Raw genomic sequence first — 25,936 nt, forward strand, 5'->3', positions numbered from 1 at the left:
TAGTTTTACATCGATATAGCGATATTTTAATATTTTATTTATTTTATTGCATGCGCCATGCGGACACTTTGTGTTATAAATATTTTTATTCATTCGGAGCTACAGCGCGTCCGATAATATTATGTACCTACTATGTAATTATAGCGTTCATAATATATAAACTAACTACAAGTAGGGAAAAACTGAAGTACCTCGGTAGTGACGTGAAATATTTGGTGTAGTGATCAGTGAAAGCGGGAACTAGCCAACTGGGTACTTATTTCTTTTATTGCCATCGGTTATAATAATTTATAATTGTGGTCTGTGGACACTATTTGCAGCCTTGCGGGTTGCAGTAAGTAGATACTTTACTAAGTAGTAAGTACTAACTACAGCTTTTGTGTATTTTTTATTCATGGGTAATCCGGGTAATCGATATGTTTACCTTGGGTTTTTTATCGACGGCAACATTAGCGGTTTCTCGGCCAAGTTCCGAGAAATAATAAGAATACGTTCACGTCACGCGAATAACATGTATGTGATTAATTATCATCGTGAGTCATTCCGATTTCCGCAATACGCATAATTCGTACATATTATATAATATAATATTAGTAGTTCAAGTAGTGTTGAAGCCGTAGTGCCACTACAATTTTCAGTAAACTCAGTACAAACTGTGAGAACTGAGAAGTGTATAGCATAAAGATCTATACAACTATAGTACGAGAACGCGACACTACGGCGGCGGCGGCGGCAGCATCTGTTACAGCCTCCACTCGAGAGTACGACCGACCGGCGGGGTAGCCAGCGCCCAGCATATTAATAATATTATGTGATTATTATTATTATTATTTTTATTTTTTGCAGCTCGTCACGACGGTCCCCCGTCTCGCGCAGTCACCGTCACCGGCGTCGAGTACAGACGGAGATAAGTTTTATCTCGGCGTATGGCGCTCACCCATATGATTTCAATAAATTGTTATCAATGTTATCAGTGTCCAATTCTAATTTAGTGCACCAGCACCACTGCAATTCAATATTCATTCGGCACTGTCCCCACTGAGTACTGACTACTGCTCCGAGTGTTCCGTAGTCATCAGTAATAATCGTGTATTCGTGTTTGTGCGTTGTACCGTTGTATGTTTATGGTAGTGTTGTCGCATTGTGCACCTGTGCAGTGGTCAACGACGTCCGAACTGGATGTAATGACAGCGAAAATGATGCCGTTGCGTGTTACATTTTTTCGTTATTTATTATGATTTGTGAGAGTAACACTGCTGCGTAGAGCAACAAAACCGGAAGTACCCACGTTGTTCAAAAGTTCTGCTAATACGTACGTCGCGGAAACAATGAATATTCATTCAGTTCATCTATTGTTCCGAAAATTTAATCTGTGTTAATTTTTCGAACAATCAAATTTTTTATATAAATTCTGCGTGAATGAAATCCTTATTATCGTTCAATCCCGTTTGTTAATTTCTTTTAAACGGTACACTTTTTTTTTATTTAACACATTATATCTTATAGAATTTAACTATGAATGCTTCTTAATCCCGTAGGCATATTTCATTACACTCAATAGCCTTTGTCGATCAAAATAATATCAATATGGAAATTACTGATTCGGAAGCTTTAAAAGACGTATTGTTGTGAGTATTGAAAAAATAATTATAATGAATTAGGTAATAGGTACGGATTATACAATTCTGTATTAAAGTTTTATTTTAGTCAGTATCTTTAATTTTACTAGGTAGGTATAGCAGAATTATAATATCGTCCGTAGTGGCGAACTATGAACAAAATTCAGCTCGGGAAAACTATTTTATCAGCTTTCAAATTTGTTTTGAGTTTAATTGCATGCTTATTTTGAATTTTTAGAATAATTTTCCCTCAAAAAATGTCTAAATAAAATAACTCATTACCTATCTTGAACTTATTAAAAGTTTATTTTAATTTATGAGGGATATCCAGAAAGTAAGATTATTAGATTTTTCTAATTTTTTAAAAGAATTGTTAAAATAAAACATGGTTTTTTTTAATATATAAAATGTAAGTTATTTTTCCACGTAATTGCCTTCTCGTTCTATGTATTTGCATAGCCCCATGGCCCATGGTACAAGGTTTTGTTGCCCTCAAAGAATTTTCCCTCAATCTTCTAGTTCTTCTAGAACCTCTTGTTTCACTCCCTCATCAGTTGAAGATTTGTTTTCATCTATGTGTGTCTTCAAGGAGGTAAAAAAATAAAAGTCTGTAGGTACCAAGTTAACAGAGTATACAGAATGGATCTCAAAAAGTATCAACCGAATGAGTTCAAAAGTGCCTTGGTGGCGTTGACCGTGAGCGGGCTAGTAATGTCATGCAACAAACACACTCCTTTTGTTAACATTCCCTTTCATTTGTTTTGAATTGCTCTCTTAAGCTTTTTTAGGGTCTCATAGTATCGTTCTACATTAATTTTTTTTCTCGAGACAAAAATTTAAATCAAAATAATTCCTTTTTTGTCCCAAAACATGGTGGCCATGATTTTTTTCGAAATTGAATTTTTCAATTTTTTGGAAAATGGGGAACTGGTGTGGCACCACTGTGACGGCTGTATTTTTGTCTTAGGAATATAATAAGCTACTCAGGTTTCATTTCCTTTAACAATCGAGCTAAGAAAATCTTCATCTTCCAATTCAAATTGTTGAAGGAATAACTCGCGCACACTAACCGAATTATAGTTATCACACTTGGTACTATTTTTAATAGACATATTTCACAGAAACGTTCATTCAATAAATATTAGTTTTAGTTTTATATCCACAAAAATAGGTAATGACTAATGAGTATATGATTAACGATTAGCAAATCATCATATTTTATCAAAAAAATTATAAATAATACATGAGTAATACTATTGATAAATATTAGTTTTATTTTACATAGTAATATTTAATTTATTCTATAGTTTCTATTTAATCGCTTGGTTAAGCATAATTAATAATTTATGATACTGTTAATAAATATTAGTTTTATTTTAAATATTTTTATTTAATTAATTTTATAATTTTTATTTGATTGCTTGGCTGAGGAAAATTAGTAATTAATAATTTACAATTGATTTCTGTGCTGTATAAAACTGAACATTATTGCTGACAATTTAAAATACAACTGGATAGGCACTTATACATACAAAAAAACATCTTTAATACAACATGATAGGTCATATTAACCTATTTTTACCTGATCAATATTTTAAATCAACATAATGTTAGGGGAAAAAGTTAGGTATCACATTTGGACATTAAATTGATAGAATTATACTTATTATTACAAAGTATATAATGGATGTATAAGTACTACTAATGATATTTATGATAATTAAAATATGTGTTATGTAAATTTTGAATAATAATCAATAAAATAATTATACAAATAATATATATTATAATAATTGGTCCTTATTGTAGTAGCTAAAGCTATGAGCCTCGGGGTTAATTAAAATAAGACCAAGTATTTGATTGTAGATAAAATAACTTGAAACACATCAGACCTAATAACTGAGTAACTGACAATTATATTTTCCAAGTTGTGACTGACTTAAAACATTTAAGGAATAATATAGATAACATGCAAATTGAAATGAAGCTAAACATTTTTGCAACTATAAAGAATATTTTTCCATGGGGGAATTATTTAAACCCAAGTTACTATTCATAAAAACAAAATCAATCCTATACTAGTTTTCTTTGATTAGTTCTATCATATGATTACAAAAAGTGGACAGTTTCAATGGGCGATGAAGAAAACTTAATGATATTCGAAAGATAAATACTGTGTTTATCTATAGTCCTATCATTGAAAATTAAGAATAAAGAATGAGAATCAACAGAGAAAGTTTTCAAATGTACCTAAAGCCTGATATCAAATCATTTATAAGAGGCAAAGGTTTGGAATAGGCAGGACATATTTAGAGGTTAAATAGTGTAACATAAAAAGTAAAGACAGACACAATAAATAAAATAAAAAAGCTAAAGGATGGCCTAAGCAAAGGATAAATATTTAAGCAGACCCTGAAAAATATGCTTTACTATTAAGTCTAAAAGAGTGAATATAGAGAAAGATACCTTGTAATAATAGATACAATGAAAGCCTTGAATGAGCTTTTAAGAGCTACAGAAAAAGTAGAATATTCAAGAATTAAAAATGTCTTTTAAGTCAAATTTTAATTCCTTAATATATCAAATTTTAATTATTTTTTATTTTTGTTATGTTATTGCTCTAATAACTTCAATATTACCGGCTTTTTAATTTTAATTTATGTTCATAATAAGTATTTTCTATGATTTGTTAAACAAACTAACATAAAAAATCTACATGCATTTATATTTATTTTAGACTATGTTGTCCAAACACTTGAAAAAACTTGTGTTTAAATGTGTTTGTAATTTTGTGACTAAACATGTCACATTTTGGAATTAAAATATTAAATGTCCTAAAATGTTTTAGCCCTTAACTTAGTTTATGGTATTGAAATTCGATACTAGTATTGTAGAATAACAATAAACTGTCATACCATAATATCAATATAGTAGATAGTTTTACTGATAAGTATAGATAATAATATAATATATTAATATATAAAATTACAACGATATATAATTTGAATTCAATTATATGGAGGTATATTCTGGTGTGTATTGGATAAAAAGTAAGGGGTGGACATACATTGTGGGCATACATTTATAATTTGATTGACAATTTTCAATAGTTTTTACTAGTTGAAAGTATTATAACTTTGATGTTTAGCCGTTATAGAGCAAGTATTTAAATATAAGAATTAAGAGTAAAGTATGAAAAGAGCATGGGGTGCTGGAGGAATTAATAGAAGCACTTTTTATAGACTATATTAATGACATATAATAATAATTTAGAAAAGATTATTTATACAGAGTTTCATCATAATTTATAATATTATCATAAATAAAACTTATAGTTCATCATTAACTTAAGTTATGTTTAACCAAAACTTATATAGTATATAATATACAGAGAACCTGTTTGTATAATAGTTTTAGCACAGATATTTAAAAAAAAGCTCTCTCTTAGAGAATAAATGTCAATTTTTTGTTTTTGTTTATGTTTAAAACATACATCACAAATAAATATTTAAATTTAAGAGTCTTGAATAAGTATTGTAGCTAAAAACTTATTTTAATTTTAAATATGACAATATTGCTAGTTATTGAGTAGTTTTAAATGGCAAAAGGCAAATAAGTATATTTATAACTTTTTATTGAAGTATTTTAGGTATGAAATAGAGAAATAAATTTATTTTTATTAAAGTTTTGTATTAAATGCCTTAAATATTTTTTTTTGTTCTATATGGTAGATGGTGACAAATATGTGTATAGTATAGAAGTATGAGTTCTATGTTCACCGTTCAGGAATGCCTAAATTATTGATTCTAATTCCTGACATTCTTTGTTTCCTATATTGAGTTAAACCTCATTAAGTATCAAATAATTATATTAACTTAAATTGTTTTATGTACAGTTTGTTCAATTGAAATTAAATTACAATATTTAATAATAAATATAATATTTAGGTGAATATTGAATTTTTGTCTAATGTGTTTTTTTTATTTTATATAAATCTTTGTTGATGCTTTAAATTTCTCAAAGAGTGTAGCGAACATAAAAAGTTGTATTTATAATAATGTTTAGATTTTGCATTTTATTACAATTTAAGAAATGGTAATAGGTAGTAAATATTAATTAATATAATGTATTATTGTTAAAATTCTGAATGTCAATGAATTATTCTTTTTTATTTTTTTTTCGGAAGGTTGTTGAAGCGGGGCAAGTATTAAATATTTTTGTAACTATACATTAAAACTGCTCTCCTCTCCCCTAAATCATTTCTAGATTCATTGCTATTCATTTACACCTAAACTGTTGTTTTTAATAAACAACAGTTAAATATAATATATCTAAATATCTTTAACTATATATTATAAGTTATAGCTTTTATTATTATTTATTTATTAGCTGAATTCAGGTCTATATATTATTGTAATAATTATCAAGGACCAATCTACCGTAATATTAAGTTCTATAAATAAGATATGATAGATTATAATATATAAATAATACATATATTATATTATATAACATGTAATTTAATTACTTTCTATATATTATTTTTTTAGTTTACTCAACAGTACACACACAAATGCTAAACAATTTTATAACATGATGATTTCAAATAAGACTGCAATTAAAATGAGTGATTCTGATGAAGACTTAATGAATAATATGTATAATGCATTATTTCAGTGTTTTGGGATCATTATCACAGGGTAATTATATATACAAGCAATTTATACTTTTTGCTAACATTATTATTTTTTATTTTTATTATTAAAAAAATAATTATAAATACATTATAACAACTTTTGTTTTATTTTAGGTATTTGTCAGGGCGATTGGGCCTGGTTAGTCATGCTGCTGGTATTGGCTTAAATAGATTCGTTGGAACATTTGCGTTACCTTCACTTATATTTGTTAATATGGCTGTGTTAGAATTATCATCTGTGAACTTGGTTTTTTTGGGATCTCTACTCCTATCTAAGACTTTGGTATTTGTATCAGTTGCTTTAATTACTGTATTAGTAACAAGACCTCCAGACATAGCTAGAGCTGCTCTGTTTGCTATATTCTGTACCCAGAGCAATGATTTTGCTATTGGAGCTCCAATATGTAAGTTATACAAATATATTATGGATTTGTTTTCTAATTATTTTCTGAGTATAAATTTATTTTATTTTTTCAGTTGAAGCGCTCTACAGACATCAACATAGTGAATTTGTTCAATATCTCTATCTCGTGGCTCCTATTAATTTAATAATCCTAAATCCATTTGGTTTTGCAATGATGGAATTAGGCAAAGAATATAATCGACATGAAACTACAAGACGTTCTGCTTTAATGGGACGAATATCAAGGAACATTATTTGTAATCCTGTTGTGTTTATGACAGCTTTGGGGATGATAGCTAATTTAGTATTTAATCACGACCCACCCAAAATGATTACAACTTTCTTAGGAGTAGGTAAAAATGCTTTTGTGTAATACCTAAATTTTATATTATATAATTAATTTTTAGACTTTTGGCAATGCGTTTACTGCTACTGCATTGTTTCTACTTGGTTTACGAATGGTTGGAAACATCAATAAACTTAGAGGAGAAGCTTTAATTTTACCATTACTCCTAATTGCTGCTAAATTGTAAGATTTTTAGATATCTTTATTTAGTTATAATTTTTAATTAGTTGACAAAAATTTCTTCTTTTTTTCTAATGTATTGATTGAATTTTACAGAATAGTTTTGCCATTAGTGATAAGAGAACTTACAAGTATTTTTTTGGGAAAATTCGGTACAGTAAATGCTGATGATAGCCTTGCCTTTTCAATGTTTGGATTTTTATATGGAATGATTCCTTCCGCCCCAGCTGTTTTTGTTTATGCATCAGCATATAATCTCGAAATGGATTTGGTATGTACTGTTTTCCATTTTTTAATAATTTATTAAGATTTTTATTTTTTAGATTGCTAGTTCCATGGTATTGTGCGTATTCTTCTCAGCTCCAATTATGTTTTTAACTGCCAAGATAATATCTGTGGCCAAATTAGATCCATCAAATAATATAACAGCCTTAAAGGGGTATCAATTCAATGTTAGTATACTCGCCATCCCAGCATCTGTAAGTTGTTTAACTTTTTTGTATTAAATATATATTTTATAATATCTTGACTTATTTTTTTCCAGCTTTGGATTATCCTAGTCATGTTAAAAAAACTAAAAAGTTTACCATTCAAAGTAGTTTTTTGTTTAGTAATTTCACAGGTATTTTGTGTATATTGATATTCTAATATTGGTTTTCATAATGAAAATTGATAACTAATAGTACATTATTGTTTTAGGTAATTTCATGTACTGGTGTATTACTAGAGTACTTATCAGAAACTCCACAATCACATCCCTTAACATACATTCAACTTATGTTGAGTATAGCTGGTGATATGAGTTGTTACATTTGGACTGCATGTTTAGCTTTTACTTTGCTAATAATGCATAAACCATTTACTGATGAATTCCAAAATAAAATTATTTATTTCTATATGATAATATCTTGGGGGTAATTAGTTTTTTATTTATTGACTTTAAAATATTTTTTTCACACATTCTTATTTTAGTGTACCAATATTGTTGGTTTCTGTTCTGATGTTGACTTGCCAGCCACCATTGTTTATTAAATCGGATTTTGATCAAAATTATGTGTATGGAACTCCAGAAGCTGCAACTCTTACAATGATTCTCCTTTCATCTATAATTTGTAAATGATTTTTAGTAAATAATTAAATTCAATATTCATATTATATGCATTTTTTAGGCACCATCGTTTGTTTAGTTTTGCACCAACGCCAAAAGCATAAAATAATTAGACCAATAGTTTATTCAGAATCTATAAATGATGTACAAAGTACATCCAAGCAATCGTAAGTTTTTATTTGAATATTTAGCATACCCACCCAGTTACATTCACTAATTTAAAATGTATTCATTTGTCGATTATGTAATGTGTGCCATTCCATCACAAGTCGAAATTGATCATTCACAACTTATCTCTCAACTACTTGATCTTTCCCCTTTTATTTAACTCAACTTACTATCTTGGACTTTTTGTTAGCTCAACGGACTTAACTACTAAAGTTATCTTAAGATTAAATTAAATTGATTTATATACAAAACTATTAAGTATATTAAAATAAGAAGACATAAAAAAAAATGCAGGCTTATATCGTTGAAAATTTACTAAATGTTTAATTTGGTTAAATATGTTTAAATTTTTCAACTAGCAAAAATATGTTAAGCTATATATTTTATAATTTACTTAAATAGATATTATTAGCTTATAAAAATTAATAACACTTAAGTCATTGTGAATTGTACACAATAAATTTCCAAAATTCATAATGTATTTATTATTTAACGATAAACAATATTTTGGATAGGTATACATTTAGAAAATTTGTTAAGTACACAATAAAAGTGTCTTTCATCAAATTAATAATTATATTTCTGGCATATGTACAATTATATAAAATACTATTAAGATTTGATAACAAACATTTTTGATTTTTATACTTTCATATTATTTAACATGCAATAATGATATGAAGAAAAGTTGAGAGAAAAGGCAATACATTTTGAGCGATCGACTTAGACCAATGCATTAGTACCTTTCACATTTCTTAATTTCTATATTTCTATGTTAAAAATATTTACAGTATAGACACTCATAGTATTGACACAGACGATTTAAAACAAGGTCTTCTTTATGAAACTGGAACAAGTGTTATGGATAATAATGAATATATTAAACATTCTCTATTACTTATTATGCAAGCAGTTGCAATGTTTGTTGTAAGTACATTTTTATATTTCAATTAATTTGAAAAACTTATATTCTGAATTGTATTAATAAAAATGTGATGTTAATAGACATTCTCTGTGGCCATTTGGAGAATATTTGGTGAAACAAATGGACTATACCTTGAATTAGCGTATTCTGAAACTTCTTTAATGAGAGGGCAATCAATTTTCACATTGTTGATTTATGGCATTAATTATCAATCTATTAATAGACCGATTGTGCGAGCGTAAGTTTTTATATATTATTGATTATTTTCATAATGCTAATTACATAAATACAATATTGTTTATGTTTAGATGGAATAAATTTTGGTGGGGAGGATCACCAATTGAGTGTCCATCATGGGAGGAACTTCCATATGATACAAGAAAAACATGTGATAACTTTATGTTTAAACACAGAGAAAAGTGTTTGGCAGAGATTACTCATCTTACTAGGTAATTTATTTTTTAATCTAACCCATTGTAAGTACTTAAATACCTATTTTATTATATATTGTTCTAGATGGAAACTGTGGAAGTATAAGAAAACATTTACTGGTTCTGAGCTTGTAACATGGTTAGTGGAGAACAATATTTGTTCAAGTCGAGATGATGCATTAGGATATTCTATTAAGTTATGGAATGGACAAGTACTGAGACACTTAAATTGTACCGAACATTTCCAAGATGTATCAAATATATTATATACATTTAATCGCCGCTAATTTTTACAACCTTTATATTATTTTTGGTGATTTATAAATAATCTCCATTGATTATTATTGTGATAATTGACTGTTAAGAGTGAGAATATTTTAATAATAATTTACATTTTTTTAAGCTTGTATTTGCCAATATGCTTCATATGTTATTGAATGGTTGGATTATGTATATACTTACTTAGTTTAAAAAAAAAAAATTATCAGTTCTAGAAAATTGAATAGTTTGATAATGTGATTACATTTTTATAATAATAATTATTATTATTTTATATTCATTTTTACTATTATAATTTATTATTAATTTAATTGTTGACAGGCTTAATATATTATTTTATATATATTAAATAAATTTATCATATATTAAAACAAACAACTATAATTAAAATATTAAAGTTATAGTTTGCTTTGAATAAAAATTGTTTTTGTTGAACATTTTTAGTGTGCATTAATAGTACTAACTTAACTATATGCTGTTGCCCATTGTTATTATTGTTTATAGGATACATGCATATTACATATGGAATATTGTATTTCAGAGATAACTTAATTTATCTTATTTATCCTATACAATTAATTATAGTTTATATAATATGCTTAATTTGAATCATTGTCCATTGGTATTAATTGTACATAAAATAAGACTGAAAATGTTTTGAGTTTAACACATTTCTGACTTTCTGTTTATTAGTTCTAACTGTACAATATAAGTAAATACTAATATAATATTATTATAGCATTATTATAATAATTTACCAAAAGTAAAAAAAAATTTAGATAATGTTTAAATCCCTTATACTTTATTAGAAACTATATTAAATTTTCATAACATATTAAAGTAAATACAATTATTTAAACTTGTATACCACCGTAACTTATTAATATTATGTGAGTCAATACTTAATGCATGAAAATTTAAAAATATAATTAAAATTAAACAACTTAAGTGAACATTATATCTGCATGTGTTGTCTCCATCTTACAAACATAGAACATAGCAAATTTGTGTTCAGCAGAATCAATTATATGCTATTAACTTAAATATTAAAGTCAATTTACTTACTATCAAACTTAAAGGTAATAATATTATCTAGGACATCTTGTAGGATTTTATTGGTATTTTAATTTTAAAACAAATTATAATTATGTAAAATATTAGAACTTTAAAGTGCTTGTTATTGTACAGAATAATTCATAATAGTTTAAAAAAAGCTTGATTTCCTTGGTTAGTAAAGTCTGATAAAAAAATTATGGAATAAATGTAAAAGGCAAATTGGAATTCTAGACTAATCCATACATTCAAATATTAGAGCATGCATACTTATAATAGAATTAGAATAAATCACATTTAATTTATTCTGTGCCTATATTTACCAAATAAGCAATAAATCTTTAGAAAAATATTTTTCTAAATCAAAACAAATGTAAAGAAATTATTTTTAAATAAGTATAACATAATATCATCAACAATAGTATTTTCTATTATTTTCACTTGACCTATGGGCCATGGGCTATACAAACAAGATTTGTTATTACCTAGTTATTACTAGTTACAAAATACCTATAAATGTTTTTCCTTACTTTTTGAAATTTCATCTAATTAAATTTCATGTACATATAAATAATAACTACAAAACACAACAATTAGTTTATCTTATTCTATTAATAGTGATTAGTGATTAAAATAAATTATAATATATAGCCAATATTATATACAATATAAATTGTATTATTTTTATAATTATGTTGATACCAATGACACCTATAATTTAGTAAGAAAATATGTAAAATATAGATGTATAATAATATCATTAGTCCCTGCAAGTATGAAACTATAAAATATTTTTTTAGAGAAGGGAAAAATATAATAAATAATATCTATAAATTGTTTAAAACTGTATTTTATAAATATGATCAAAAAGAAGGTGACACTCTTCTGTCACTAAAATAACTTACTAATTATATCTATATCTATCAATCTATCATCTGTATATTATATAAATATAACTACATATATAGTTAACTGTCCTTGAGTTTTAATGAGTTGTAAAATTAGTGAAAATAAATCAAGTACCTAACTAGTTTGTATTTACAAATCACATTAAAATGTGTAAAAGGCAATAGATTTAAATTTATCTACCCAGGACCGGATTTATAGTAAGAAATCCAAAAATTCGTCACTTAGATATATTATTCTTTTTATTTTTTTTTTTGTTTTTCGTAAAATATTCACATCAATATACTGTATAGTATACGTTTTTTTAAAAATAGTTTAGGACATATTCCAAGCTAAGTAGCAATCCAAATCAAAGTATATTATATGCTTGTCATTTTCGTAGTTACAGCATTGAAAACAAGATGACTAATGAGTAAATAGCAAAAACGAGTTTCACTTCCCAATTAAAATTGCTTATAGCCAAAATAAATGTTTTGGAAAATTTAGAAATAGTTATGACTAGGTATCAACCAGACTACTATAACTATATACCTATATAACATAAAGCATTATTTATATATAATATAAAGCTTTTAGTGCCTATTGGCTATTATTATTATTTAGTACCTACTTACATTTGCCAAATGTAGGTATATTAGCTAATATTTCCAAACAATTTTTACGACAAATTTATTCATAAAATCCTTTTTTAAATTTATAAGATAGGTACTTTTAAATATTAATTCAGTCTCTTTTTATTATATTTTACCGTACTTATGTACCAAAATATATTTTTTTTACTGCTCATTGCAGGCGCCTAGCTTATTATAGGCTTATCATTTTTTAAATTTGCTCCACAGTCAGATATGACACCCCCCCCCCACCTTAAAAATAAGTGTTCAAATAATGAAACGATGACTAAAAAAAAAGGTCAATTCGTGCATATAATTATGATTTATGACACCCTCTTAAAAAAATCCTGCGTTCGCCACTGGTTGTATAGTATTAAAAGAATAACCTGACATCAGCAACAACTTGCGTAATTTAAAATTTTCATAAAATATTTATATTCAACAACTTATTTTAGCTCGTTTTTAGCTATTTATAACATTATAAGCATATAATATAATTGTCTACGCTTTTTTTTATTTTACAAATGTTGATTAAAAAGCTTGACAAATTAATACAATAAGATTCTTCATAAGTTATATCTAACATTTGTCATTTTTATTGTTAAGCTAAATAATTTTTTTATGAGCATTTGAATTTTGAGCTTGACTTTAACTCAGAAATTAATAAACTACTATTTACGTAGTAGTAGAGTGGCTTCCGTGAATTTTTCTTTTGATCACAGTAAATAATTTTGTATCAAAAATCAAAACTAATGACTATCTATTATAATATTATACTATTATGTAGGTACCTATTGTACCTATTTTCTTAAAGCTTTATTAGCTAGTCTAGTAAATAATTATTGTTTTTATATTTCATGTTATTTTTTATTACTTAGGTATATAATATGATACAATAGTGGCAATTGGCAGTAATATGGTAGTATGTTCGTCTACATAATAATAATAAATATGCAATTATTACATACCTAAACAGTAAACATAATAATATAATATACCTACTTGAATTATTTGTAAAATTATTAATTATATCATAAAGGGCATATACTATATAGCTAGGTAGGCATCTAGGCATTTAGCTATACACTTATATAGGTCAATATCATGGGTCAATTGATATTATTACATTTATTGACGTTATTTATCGAGGAGAAGTTAAAATTAATAACATTTTTATTAAGTACCAACCATCAAAAATAAATTTTTTATATTTTAGTCCTTGTCTTATGTACACAGTGCATATAGGTTATATATTATAGTAAAACCTCCCCGTTTTCCCCAAACGGACACCAATAGGGCAATAGCGTATATTTCTTTGGAAACAGAGACATTTGCATTACACTTCAATAGGAAAACCTCCAAATAGCGGATACCAATTTTTATCTTAATTTAAAAATAATGACTAAATTACAGATAAACGCACTTACACACTAGTTTAACGATGATAACGAACTCATCCAAAATTCTATTTTTTCACACTAGAATACTAGATTTAATTGTGTATCGTGTATGTATACATCCTAAGCATTCCTTATTATATATTTTTATATTTAGTATTAGTTAAATATGTACCTATTGTTAAAATATTAAAATTATCATATATCATTAAAATATAATATCTTAATATTTACATGCGTCCTCTTCAAAAATTAATTAATATTAAAATTTAATTTAACTATTAGCACATATTTTTTCCTTGTATACATAATATACCCTCTGAATAGTGGTTTAAGAGGTTTCATTGTATATATATCGTGTAGAGACATATTTTTTTTACTTTCTATATGCTCTCTGGCAGGGGTAGTGCTACACGGGGCCAGGGTGGGAAAGTGTCCTCCCCAACATTTGATTTTTGCCCCCCTTGCCCCTCTATAATTTAATGTTTAAATAGGTAAGTAAATAAAGAAATTATAAATTATTATTAATATGTAAAATAGTATTAATTACTTTAAAGAGTTTTTAGACTTAAATTATATTATTTTAAGTTTGACTAAATTAAATATATGCTTTTTCGCACATTTAGAAATAAATATGCTTAATAGAGTTAATACTAACGGCGCATTTTCTAAAATCTTTTACATTAAAAAATAATAAGTTAAATATATTATTACATACGAATAAAAGAAAACGAAGGAAATTTGAAGTTTTACAGTAGTACATTTATGATAATAATAAACTGAATAAACTATGATAGGTATATTTTTTGATTATTTATTTAGAAATATTCTATATTATACTAAAAACATTTTTAGTAATACTTTCCGGAAAATATGGTATAAAATTATACTATAAACAAATTAATATTTTCATACATATCTAAATGACCACCAGAAAAAATTTTCACTCGATATCGCCCGAGTCCCCTCCCCCCCGCACCAATAAAAATATCTGACGCCGTCACTGCAGGCCTACTAGATTTTAGTTTTAAAAAATGGCTCTTTATATAGTAACTTTTAGTTATCCATCCTTGTTATTTATTATACTTATGTTACCTAATCACTATTATGTTATATTCGTAACTTAGGTATATATTTGCCGCAATAACTATTTATTAAATTATATTATATTATGTAATTGAACTATATAGGTATTAGCTAAGGACGAAAATAAAATAATTTTAACTACATAATTTTTTTTTATAAATGTATACCATCATCCATCAATAACAGCAATCATATAATATTTTTAAGCTTTTTCTAAAAAACATTATTTTGCGTTTATTTCACTTACGTTTCTTTTTCTGGAATTTAGTATATTTCTGACCATCTATACATTTGTCATTTATTCATAATTATTTGCTTGATAAGTTTCCCATATTTATTCGACGTTCTTATATAGAATATGAGAAATATTTACAAAAAAATTCATATGGAAAGGATTTGGTTCCCACTACAATCTACAATCTCACTACCTATACTATAAAGTTTATAGGTATCGAGTTAAAATGTCTAATAACATAATGCTAAATAGCAATGGCGTAAATATTTATACGAGGGATTCTAATATAAGCCTCACCTATGTATAATACGTGTCATGTGAATATATTATAAATTACATACATTTTTCATTTATTGTAAATATTTAATATTTATTACTTATAGACATAAAGATCTCTCATTCTCTGAGTGACCTAACTTTTAAGCGTTGACAATCGATTGTCTATTTGTCTATAGAGATCGTAAAATTCGTATTAAGACTGTTTTAAGGTTGGTTATAAAGATTTCAAAGTTTATAAACTAATAAGAAATAATACTTATATTTATATATTATATTATTTATGTAATTTAATCTAATAAGTTAAAAAAAATGGTATACACTTCAATACTTCATAATGGTATAAATTATCCTGGTACTGGTGGGCACTTCTTAAATGAGTGGGCTCGAAATTCATAGCCCACCCAGCCACACCCTTAAACCGGACCACAAGTGATAGTCGATAAGTTGTACATATTTTATGAAAATATAATATAACGTAGGTATCATAATATAGATATAAAAGATGCATACCGAAGTACCGACATTTATACATATTGGAACCTACTACTAAACTACCTAAATGGGTATAATATATTGTAATATATATACGAAAACAACTCAAATGAATTATTAATTTAAATAAATAAATCTTTTTTTTTATGAGCTTTTTGTACACACAATTCTAGCTCAACAATTAAAGAAAATAATAGGTAAATCTTATTAAATGGGAATTTCATACAAATCCATTACTTACCTATTTGATTTAAATACTAAAAATCTAGGGAACTAGTTTACTAGTGCACTGGTCACTTTGCTGTATAGTGGTACAGTTTAGTGTACCTCGTTATTGAGTAGCTCATTGTAAAATGATGTGTAAAATTAGAATTTAATGAATTATGATAAAACGATCCTGAATGAAGGCCGGATACGATCTGTCAGCCTATGTTTTTAAAGATATTTTATTTTATTCCAAATTCCTATTTATATTGCTATATAAATATATATATTATAATTTATTTTACTATTATAGTTATGTGGTAGATTGAATTAATTTCTGTTGTAATTATCGTATTTATTACAATAGGTAGTACTTATACCTATATTTCATTGTACCTAATTAAATTTTGAAACTTCATTGCGAATTTAGTAAAATATAATAACAAAGTTAAAGTTGAAAATAAACGTGCTTATATATTTATTACATTTTTATGTTTCAGTAACAATTATTTATGAATCCCTTTTATTGAATAAATAAAATAATTTATAAAATCAATTATGATTTTCAAAATATAGGTAGGTAAAAATAAACATCAAAGAATTAAAAAACTATAGTCGTGAATAAAAGACAATGTAGATATCTTTGCGCCAGTGTTATTTAAGTGTAATAATCTAACAAGTAATCAGTACTATAATAACTAATAAATTAAAATAATTTTGAACAAATAAAGCTGTCATTAAAATGAAAAAAATCGGAACGTTTTTTTATGATATTAAAATTAATGGACATGAAAAATGTGTCGGAAAACAGACTACCTATCAACACTATTTAATTCATTACAAAATAAATATATCAATATCACTAATTAATAGTAAATACAAATCCGGTCAGTGGGCACTGTAGATAGTTTAGAATAAGTAAAAGCAACAGTGTCGGTTATCTATTCCTATTAAAAAAACGGTAAAGTATTGACTATTGATATCACATGTAATACGTTAATACAATAATATGTTATCGTCGCCAATGACCATAGAGCAATAAAATATTATTGACCTATTTATTAATTATTTATCATAAGAAAGTGGTCAGTATTCACTATTCAGTATTTCAGTAATGCTATTCTGTAACTCGATAAGGTAGATTAACGACAACTTTCGATGACTAACGGTACTACTAACGACAGCACTACTGCACTATAACATAATGTAATATTGTAGAATAGCCGTCCTGACAACCGAAGTCCCGAAATACTTTTGGTTTGTAATGTTTGTATACAAACAAAACGTCGTGGCGGCATCACACAGCGTCGTCCGCCAGTCGGTTAACGAACAAGAAGTCGAGAAATTGTAGTTAATACGTTACACCTCTTAGAATCTTAGATCATGAACTGTGGATGGAGCCACAGTGTTTAATCAATACAGAATGATACGATCTAAGAGGTACAATAACAAGTATATGATAAACAACTTTATAAATAAATGTATAACGAGTGGGACGTCAATACACTCAATACGTCATTCGGTGGACGACGCACTATGTAGTGCAGTAGCACTACGTGATATTTACACAACACTCAGCTGTGTTCAGGACGTTCAGGTGCTCTACAGTTTAATTTTCTCTAGTTTACTGTAAGTTGTCGTCGTACAATTTACTGTGCTACGGACTACGACTCAATATAACAGTCCGTGCCCCGTGGTACTACCGGTAGTCGGTCGTAGATTAGTAAAAATGTTTAATGTAATATAAAATGAATAACGATATCACATAAATTACAATAATAATAATAAAATAATAAAAATAATAATAATAATAATAATATCGGCATATCGCCAATATTGGACGGTTATCGTTGACGAATGACGATTGACGGGCGACGGGGCAAAACCGTTGCGGCCGTGGCCTGTGCCTCTGTGGGCGGCGGCGTCAGGTCCTCCAGACTAGTGGCGTTGCACGCACTGCTCGCGGTTATTGTGTTGGCAGCACTGGCGAGTCGGGCCGATACAAATGTAAAAAAGGAGGAAAAAAAGAAAACAAAAATAATCATCGGGTGCCCCCTCCCAGTACCGTCGCCACCACCCTTCGCCCGACCTGTCATTTCATTTGTGTTGTGATTTCCGTCCGGACCGCAGTACACCGATCGCGAACTCCGTTTAATTTATTTTTACATGTTACCCTGAGAAACGAATCGGTTAATTTACGTTCGCCGACGTTTTACGTTCGTATTATGGACGATAAAACGTCCCTGAAGGAACTAGACCAATGGATTGAGCAGCTGAACGAGTGCAAACAGTTGACCGAAAGCCAAGTGAAGTTCCTGTGCGACAAGGTAAATATCTCGGCGGCGCCCCGTCGATACGGCGCGTAGCCGCCGCCGTCGCGCAACGGGTTCGCGCGCGCGCGCGTCCGGTTCGGCCATATTGTTTACGCGTTCTCCGCGGCCGTCGGTGAGCCGGGACCCTGTCCGTCGGATCGGTCGTTGAGCGCATTCCGATCACCGGCTCGCCGTCAGCCCGGCACGGCCATTGCGGGCGCTTGTACCTCGCCCAAATCGACCACGTGACCGGGTCTCGTCCTGACGAGCCCCGTCGATTTGCGCGCGCCGGCTGCAAAACTGCCCCGGCCCTGTTGGCCCCCCCCCACCCCAAAAAAATCCAAAAATTGTCAACCCCCGCCGCCGGCATCGTCTGTCCACAGCTCCCGCGGAAATTTTAATTTTTGGATTATGAGCACCTCTGTTTTTCTCGCATTGTCAGGGCTTCGTCCGATTTTCTAACTGATAACAGCATTAACTCCCAATACATGTACTAATCCCGATAGATCACTAGGATTTGAGTTGTTTTACTTCTGGTTGTGGCCTTGGATTTGGTTTAGAGTATTGAATCCAACACATTCAACCAGGCCATCGTATATTTTGTATTGTATTGAAATCATAGCTTTCCCTATCTCAACCCATTGAATAGTAGGCATATAGGTGGCCTGGATATGTTACTATTGCAGCTACGTAACTGTATCATTTGAAAACATATTAATAATAATTCTCATTAGTCATTACCTTATTATTATTGATATTAATGTCATTGGTACCATTTCACTTGTTAGTTTATAGGCATTCTTAAATTTTTGTATTTTATTTTTAGTGAGTCTTTTGCATCCAGCAAATGCACGCTTAAAATGAGTGTTGTTTTTTTAATCATCATTTATATTATGTGTATACAAATATTTTTACCTATATATTGATACATTACTGATAATAACTACTTGTTTGGCAAACATATTGATGTTTTTTGATCTATCATTCTAATTAGCTAAAATGGAGAACTTCATGTTTGTTAAAGTAATAAAAAAAATATATTAATCTTAGTTTATATTAAAAGGAATCTATTATGGTATTTACATGTATTATTAATTTCAACTACTTGAGTTTATTATCAAAAAATAACAAATTACATTGTTTAAAAATGTATTCTAAATTGTTGGTGTACCTTTTAGATATATATAAAAAAAAAGAGGAACTGTTTTAAAGTTAACTTAGTCAACATAACCTAACCAATAATTATTTTCTAAATTTGTTTATATGAGGTATATCATTTTATTTTGTAATTAAAAATATTTCTATTGAACGTAAAATGTAAAATACTTAAGCTATGTTTAAAATTTAAATATATTTAACTAATTAATAATCTGAATAACTGATATAAATCAGATAGACTAAGTAATAGGTTAACTGTCAAATATGTTAGTAACTATTTACGATTTAGATTTAAAAAAAATAATGAACTTGTGCTAAACCTAGACAATTTGAATTATAAATAATGGTGGAATTATTACTTATTTATTATACTTTTTGTTGAGACATAACTAATGAGATGACATGAATAAATATTTTTTGTGGTAATTTTGTAATTATTCCATGAACTCAACTTGTATTTATCCCCAGAATAAGAAAGCTTAAAAATAATCAAAATAGCATTTCTATTATTTAACATATTATACTTATACTATATGTGCATATACACGTCTCTAGTCTACGTTTTATTTAAATATTTTACATTTAACTTGATGTTACAAATTTATAGTATACCTACAGTTATATTATAGTAGGCACTAATGAATACTACATTATTTAGTTTAAATCACTCCACTGTTAAACTATTTCATATGCAGCAATAATTTGTCCTTGCTTAAAAATTATAACATTTTATATTTGATATATTAACATAATAACATACTTAAAGCCTTTATAAGGTTAAGTCTTTCAATATTTTGTTTAATAATTAACAGTTACATTATGTTTTAATAATCATATAATGTTGAACATTTAAAATCAAAATTTAAAATTTTTAAAAACTGTCTGAATAATTTTTATAGGTCACAGAGAGAAAGTTTTTTTTTATCACTAAGAACACATAATATGATATATTAATTTAATTATTTATTATGTTGTTATATATCATTATAGTTCAGTTTATTGGTATAATTTATCATTATTTTATTATTTAATATTAATTAACCTAACATTTTAACATTATTTAAAAAAAATATGGAGTAATCAGAAAAAAAATTAATAATACTAGTCAAATATTGGTGTTCAATAATATAAAAACAATATTCAATAATTATGTTTATATTATCTGTTTTAACATTAAAACTCTGTATTCAAAAATCCACCCTGAATTCCTTACATTTCATTTCTACAACTACAAATTTCACTATATTTTATATATAACCTATATATAGATTACCTTGTATAATTTACAAATAAGATATTATACTTAAATTTTAACTAAGATAGTTTTCTTTATGACCATATTGTTATTAAAAATGTAATGTAGGTATTATATACTAACATTTGAAAAAATTAAATACCTATATATTATTTGGTACTTTTATTTGTGCTATTTTTTTATTATTGTTTTTTACACATCTTAACAATACTTATTCAAATGTATATACATTTCACAATGTTAAATAATTGACAATGGTTCATCATTAATAGGTATTCTTATTGAACATTAAGTTCAATCAATAGAGTTAAATTACAACTCTGGTAACATCCATTTCAAACTAATGTTTTGTCTTCTATTAAACACACTTCAATTATTATTAAAGTTAAAGTTAAATAAGGTATAAATAAATATTTAAAATCTGTAATAATGTTATCAATTTTAATGTTAAGAATGATTTTCTTATTATAAATTGGCCGAGTAATTTTTATGTAAATTAATTTAATATACTTTGAAATAAGAAGTTGGGATTTTTTTAAGTTTATCTTTATGAAAATGTATTTTAATAAATTGTAATTTTCATTTATATTTTCAAAAACTGAATATTTTTTTTATATTAATTTAAATTTCAAATCCATTGATTTTATTTCATTATTTTGATGGTACTTATTTAAGAAACTATAGTCACTTAAATAAATTATCAAAAAATCAATAAATTCCATTAATGTATTTATTATATTATTGTTAATTTTAAGGTGTGGTATATATCTTAATATTGGGCGTAATTTATTTATAAATATAAGCGTACACATCCTTATATTACTTAACAACAAGACCTTTATTTGTGGAAACCTTTCAATAACTGACATTTTATATTGCATGAGATATATATTTACTGTTCACTTTTTTTTGCGATTTATGAGTGTCCATTATATAGAGGTTACGTTTATTTTTATTTTATAAATATTCAGAATGTTCATTAAAAATTAATTATTTTCCTGCTAAATATAGTTCATGTAGTGGCTGTATTTTTATTCACCCCTTACAAAAATAGCCACTCTACTACTTATGAATAATAACAAAGATTTGAATACAATCCAAGAGCAATCATTATTTATAAATAGCACAACCGGAAACTAAATACATAACCTTCCATAATATTTATGTAGTTCATAATTTTTGTAAATAACAAACTTATTATTACCATTGAGATTTTGAAATTTATTTTAGGCAAAAGAAATTTTGACTAAAGAGTCCAATGTACAAGAAGTAAAATGTCCGGTGACAGTATGCGGGGATGTGCACGGACAGTTCCACGACCTAATGGAACTGTTTCGAATAGGTGGAAAATCCCCAGATACAAATTACCTGTTTATGGGAGATTATGTTGATCGTGGCTACTATTCTGTTGAAACTGTTACATTATTGGTTGCATTAAAGGTAAGTTAAATTACCAATATTATTTTTTATCAATGGAGTTTTTATTTTGTGTATTAAATACATTAAGGTACGATACCGTGAAAGAATAACAATTCTTAGAGGTAATCATGAGAGTCGACAGATTACACAAGTGTATGGCTTCTATGACGAATGCTTACGAAAGTACGGCAATGCGAATGTATGGAAGTTTTTCACTGACCTGTTTGACTATCTCCCATTGACTGCACTTGTTGACGAACAGATTTTCTGTCTTCACGGTGGGCTGTCTCCATCCATTGACACGCTAGATCATATTAGAGCATTAGATCGTATGCAAGAAGTCCCTCATGAAGTAATATATTTAATTAATTTTTGTGAATCGTGATTTTCATTTATTTATTAAATGTGTAGGGTCCCATGTGCGATCTATTATGGTCAGACCCTGATGATCGTATTGGTTGGGGTATATCACCTAGAGGGGCCGGTTATACGTTCGGTCAAGATATTTCAGAAACATTCAATCATTCGAATGGTCTGACACTTGTTTCTAGAGCTCATCAACTTGTGATGGAAGGTTATAATTGGTATGTATACTACTTGCATTTATTTTTTAAAATTATATTAATCTTAACTGTTTGTTTGTAGGTGTCATGATCGTAATGTAGTGACAATATTTTCGGCCCCTAACTATTGTTATCGGTGTGGTAACCAAGCAGCTATTATGGAACTAGACGACGGCTTAAAATACTCATTGTGAGTGTACTATTAATATTTAAAATTCAAAAATTTATAAATTCAGCATTATTTATTATTCATACGCTGTTTTTAGTTTGCAATTCGATCCAGCACCACGACGCGGCGAACCACATGTCACCCGTAGGACACCAGATTATTTCTTATAAGCTAACAACACCAACTGTGTCTGGTATCAGCCTACTTTACGGTATGATTAAATAATAAATATTTATATAATTTTACATATTAATATAAATATATATATATATCGCCAAGTCTTATCTAAGTAATACAATTTTAATGATAATGTAAGAAAACTAATTAAGAGCAAAAGTTAAACTGTATTTTTGTTCTTTTTTTACGCTGGCATTTTTATTATTTTTTATTTATACTTTCAAGTAAACGGACAGGATTAATAAATATCTTTAAAGGAAAAAAATCAAAAATTATTTCAGTTATATATATTATACAATTGTTTTTTAAATGCTGTGGCATTTTTTTTTTTTTTGACATATTATTGGAGGAAACATTTTACATCTGTATTCCTAACAAATAATTTTATAGAATAATTAAAAATATTTACATTCTAATCTAACGTCATAAAAAAAAATATATATATATACGTGTAGTTTTTAACATGATTGTAATCATTTTTCCTGTTGTTTATAAGTTAAGTAAAAAAAAAAAAATGAAAATTATAAGCAAATATTACAATTTTAAAATATTTATATTTTAAACTTGAAAGTAATTAATTTGTATTTTACACATAGATTAGAGATCATGTTGTAAAAATTATAATTATTATAACAAAATGTGTAAGTATAGATAATGAAAAATTTTGAGTTGTATAGTAGGATGAGTTACTTTTTTTTTCTTGTCTTTGTGAGCAATCGAGATTCGGATTTAACACTCGGGTATAATTAGTCAATAGACTTTTTATTTTAATCAAACCATTTCTGTTTGTTCTTAATTTATTTTATTATTATTATTATTATTATTATTATTATTTTTTAAATTTATTTATTACATTAATTATTATATCCATTGCTAAATCCGAAATTGGTTAGCATTTAAACAGCTTATAATGGGTTGTCAGTATTTTTTAATTTCCAATATATTTTTCCCTGTCATAATAATTAATTTACTAGGCCATCAGGTCTTCTTCAATTTGTATATTTCCAAATTCATAAATTATAGTATAACATTTTATCCTGGTGACTTTTTACCTTGTTTTGGACAGAATTTATATTCTATGTCCATTATAGAACCAATATAACATCCAGCACCTCAAAAATGATTCCAGATTGAAAGCATATTATTATGGAATTAATAAGCTAAACAAAGTTGCATCAAGTATATGGACTCTGACATAGAAAGAATTTCATAATATTTTTTATAAAATATGTATATTCTAAGATAGTAATTTAAATTACAAACCATATAAAACTTAACTTTTAATCTTAACTTAATGAATAATAACTAAAGGATTTTTAACAAAAACATAATTATATAATTTGTACTTTAATTTTATTTTTAATCTAATGAAAACATAGATTTTTCATGTATCATTATTTGCCATAAAGTATAATGGTTCACAGTTTAGAATTATTAATTATACATGGCAAATTTCCTCCAATCTAATTTTGGGAGGCGGTAAGTGTAAATCTCAAATTATTTGAAATTTGGTATGTATACCTTAAATAGTTTTTATTTAAAATAAAATACCTTATCATATAAATTATTAGTTTAAATTTCTACCTGTAACTTTCTTATTTTGATAATTGATATTTAGTATTATTTAAAAATTTTTGATTTCAAGTGTTAATTGTAAAATTGTGGAAATGCACTGGACATTATGTTGAAATTTTCATGTAGTTATTTATTATTATTTGATTGTATCACATTAGTTAGAATTTTATTGTATTTTAATATTATCAGGCAAAATTATATTTCTTTTGAAGTACTCTAGAAAATCATTTTATGTAAGTTGGAATTCTATCCATTTGTTTCCAAAATAATCTTCCATAAATTATACATTAAAATATGAAATACTATTTTTTCATTGAATTTTAATTAACGTGTATTAAATAAAAATAACTCATTTTTGACAATCAATTATTAATCCAGTCATTTGCAATATTCACGTCATAAATGTTTATCGCTTCTAATTATTAATTTAAAGTTTAAACAATCATTTAGGTGCCATTTTTAAAAGTTGTATACAACTTAAATACTAATAATACTTAGGGAAATAATAATTATGATCTTAAAAGTTAATATGTTATAGTTGTTACTAGTAGCAATGTAGCATTAATATAAATTGTTTTTTTTTTTTTTTTTTGCTGAATTGTAAGAAGGTGGACATATTTGTTGGATAATCTAGAAATGATCAAAAATATCAAAATTTATTCACTTTAAAAATGAGAATTATTAATTAATTTAAAATTAAAAAAATTATCTGTTTTATATTATAGATTATGTTAAGATGACGTAAACTATACAAACCTAAGAGGGAACTATGCTTCTTTGTTGATATAGTTATGACTTAATAAGTATGAATGATAACACTTGTTAAAACATTTTAATATTATGTTGTATAGTACTTATAAACAAAATATACACATTCCATTTAAATTTTA

General features: G+C 26.9%; 2 protein-coding genes across 5 annotated transcripts; both read left to right on the top strand.

The window, feature by feature from the left end:
* Nucleotides 1-861: 861 nt before the first annotated feature.
* On the top strand, nt 862-10,592 carry LOC132921083 (lysosomal cholesterol signaling protein). Its single transcript, XM_060983918.1, has 16 exons — nt 862-1,468; nt 1,539-1,628; nt 6,170-6,319; nt 6,430-6,719; nt 6,793-7,067; nt 7,126-7,247; nt 7,341-7,515; nt 7,568-7,723; nt 7,789-7,866; nt 7,944-8,158; nt 8,217-8,356; nt 8,414-8,519; nt 9,312-9,447; nt 9,526-9,683; nt 9,754-9,894; nt 9,962-10,592. The coding sequence occupies exons 2-16, from the start codon at nt 1,588-1,590 to the stop codon at nt 10,161-10,163; spliced, it is 2,385 nt and encodes a 794-aa protein (XP_060839901.1). The 5' UTR covers nt 862-1,468; nt 1,539-1,587; the 3' UTR covers nt 10,164-10,592.
* A 7,911-nt stretch (nt 10,593-18,503) lies between these two features.
* On the top strand, nt 18,504-25,936 carry LOC132920481 (serine/threonine-protein phosphatase 2A catalytic subunit alpha isoform). 4 transcript variants are annotated; one of them, XM_060982897.1, is made up of 7 exons: nt 18,504-18,745; nt 22,374-22,583; nt 22,651-22,914; nt 22,974-23,146; nt 23,208-23,315; nt 23,392-23,505; nt 24,538-25,936. In XM_060982897.1, the coding sequence occupies exons 1-6, from the start codon at nt 18,644-18,646 to the stop codon at nt 23,462-23,464; spliced, it is 930 nt and encodes a 309-aa protein (XP_060838880.1). In that variant the 5' UTR covers nt 18,504-18,643; the 3' UTR covers nt 23,465-23,505; nt 24,538-25,936. The 4 variants fall into 4 exon arrangements, with proteins under 4 accessions (XP_060838880.1, XP_060838881.1, XP_060838882.1 ...); XM_060982898.1 differs by having other exon boundaries at nt 24,563-25,936; XM_060982899.1 differs by having other exon boundaries at nt 24,601-25,936.

Source organism: Rhopalosiphum padi, chromosome 2 (assembly GCF_020882245.1).
Source record: "Rhopalosiphum padi isolate XX-2018 chromosome 2, ASM2088224v1, whole genome shotgun sequence".
Taxonomy (NCBI): domain Eukaryota; kingdom Metazoa; phylum Arthropoda; class Insecta; order Hemiptera; family Aphididae; genus Rhopalosiphum; species Rhopalosiphum padi.

Excerpts from the sequence above, each read along its gene's own strand:
- LOC132921083 (XM_060983918.1), top strand. The coding sequence starts at position 1,588 with ATGGAAATTACTGATTCGGAAGCTTTAAAAGACGTATTGTT. Across the intron at positions 1,629-6,169 it reads GCTTTAAAAGACGTATTGTT|TTTACTCAACAGTACACACA; the intron begins GTGAGTATTGAA and ends TTATTTTTTTAG. Across the intron at positions 8,520-9,311 it reads CAAAGTACATCCAAGCAATC|TATAGACACTCATAGTATTG; the intron begins GTAAGTTTTTAT and ends AAATATTTACAG.
- LOC132920481 (XM_060982897.1), top strand. The coding sequence starts at position 18,644 with ATGGACGATAAAACGTCCCTGAAGGAACTAGACCAATGGATTGAGCAG. Across the intron at positions 22,584-22,650 it reads CATTATTGGTTGCATTAAAG|GTACGATACCGTGAAAGAAT; the intron begins GTAAGTTAAATT and ends AAATACATTAAG. Across the intron at positions 23,316-23,391 it reads GACGGCTTAAAATACTCATT|TTTGCAATTCGATCCAGCAC; the intron begins GTGAGTGTACTA and ends CGCTGTTTTTAG.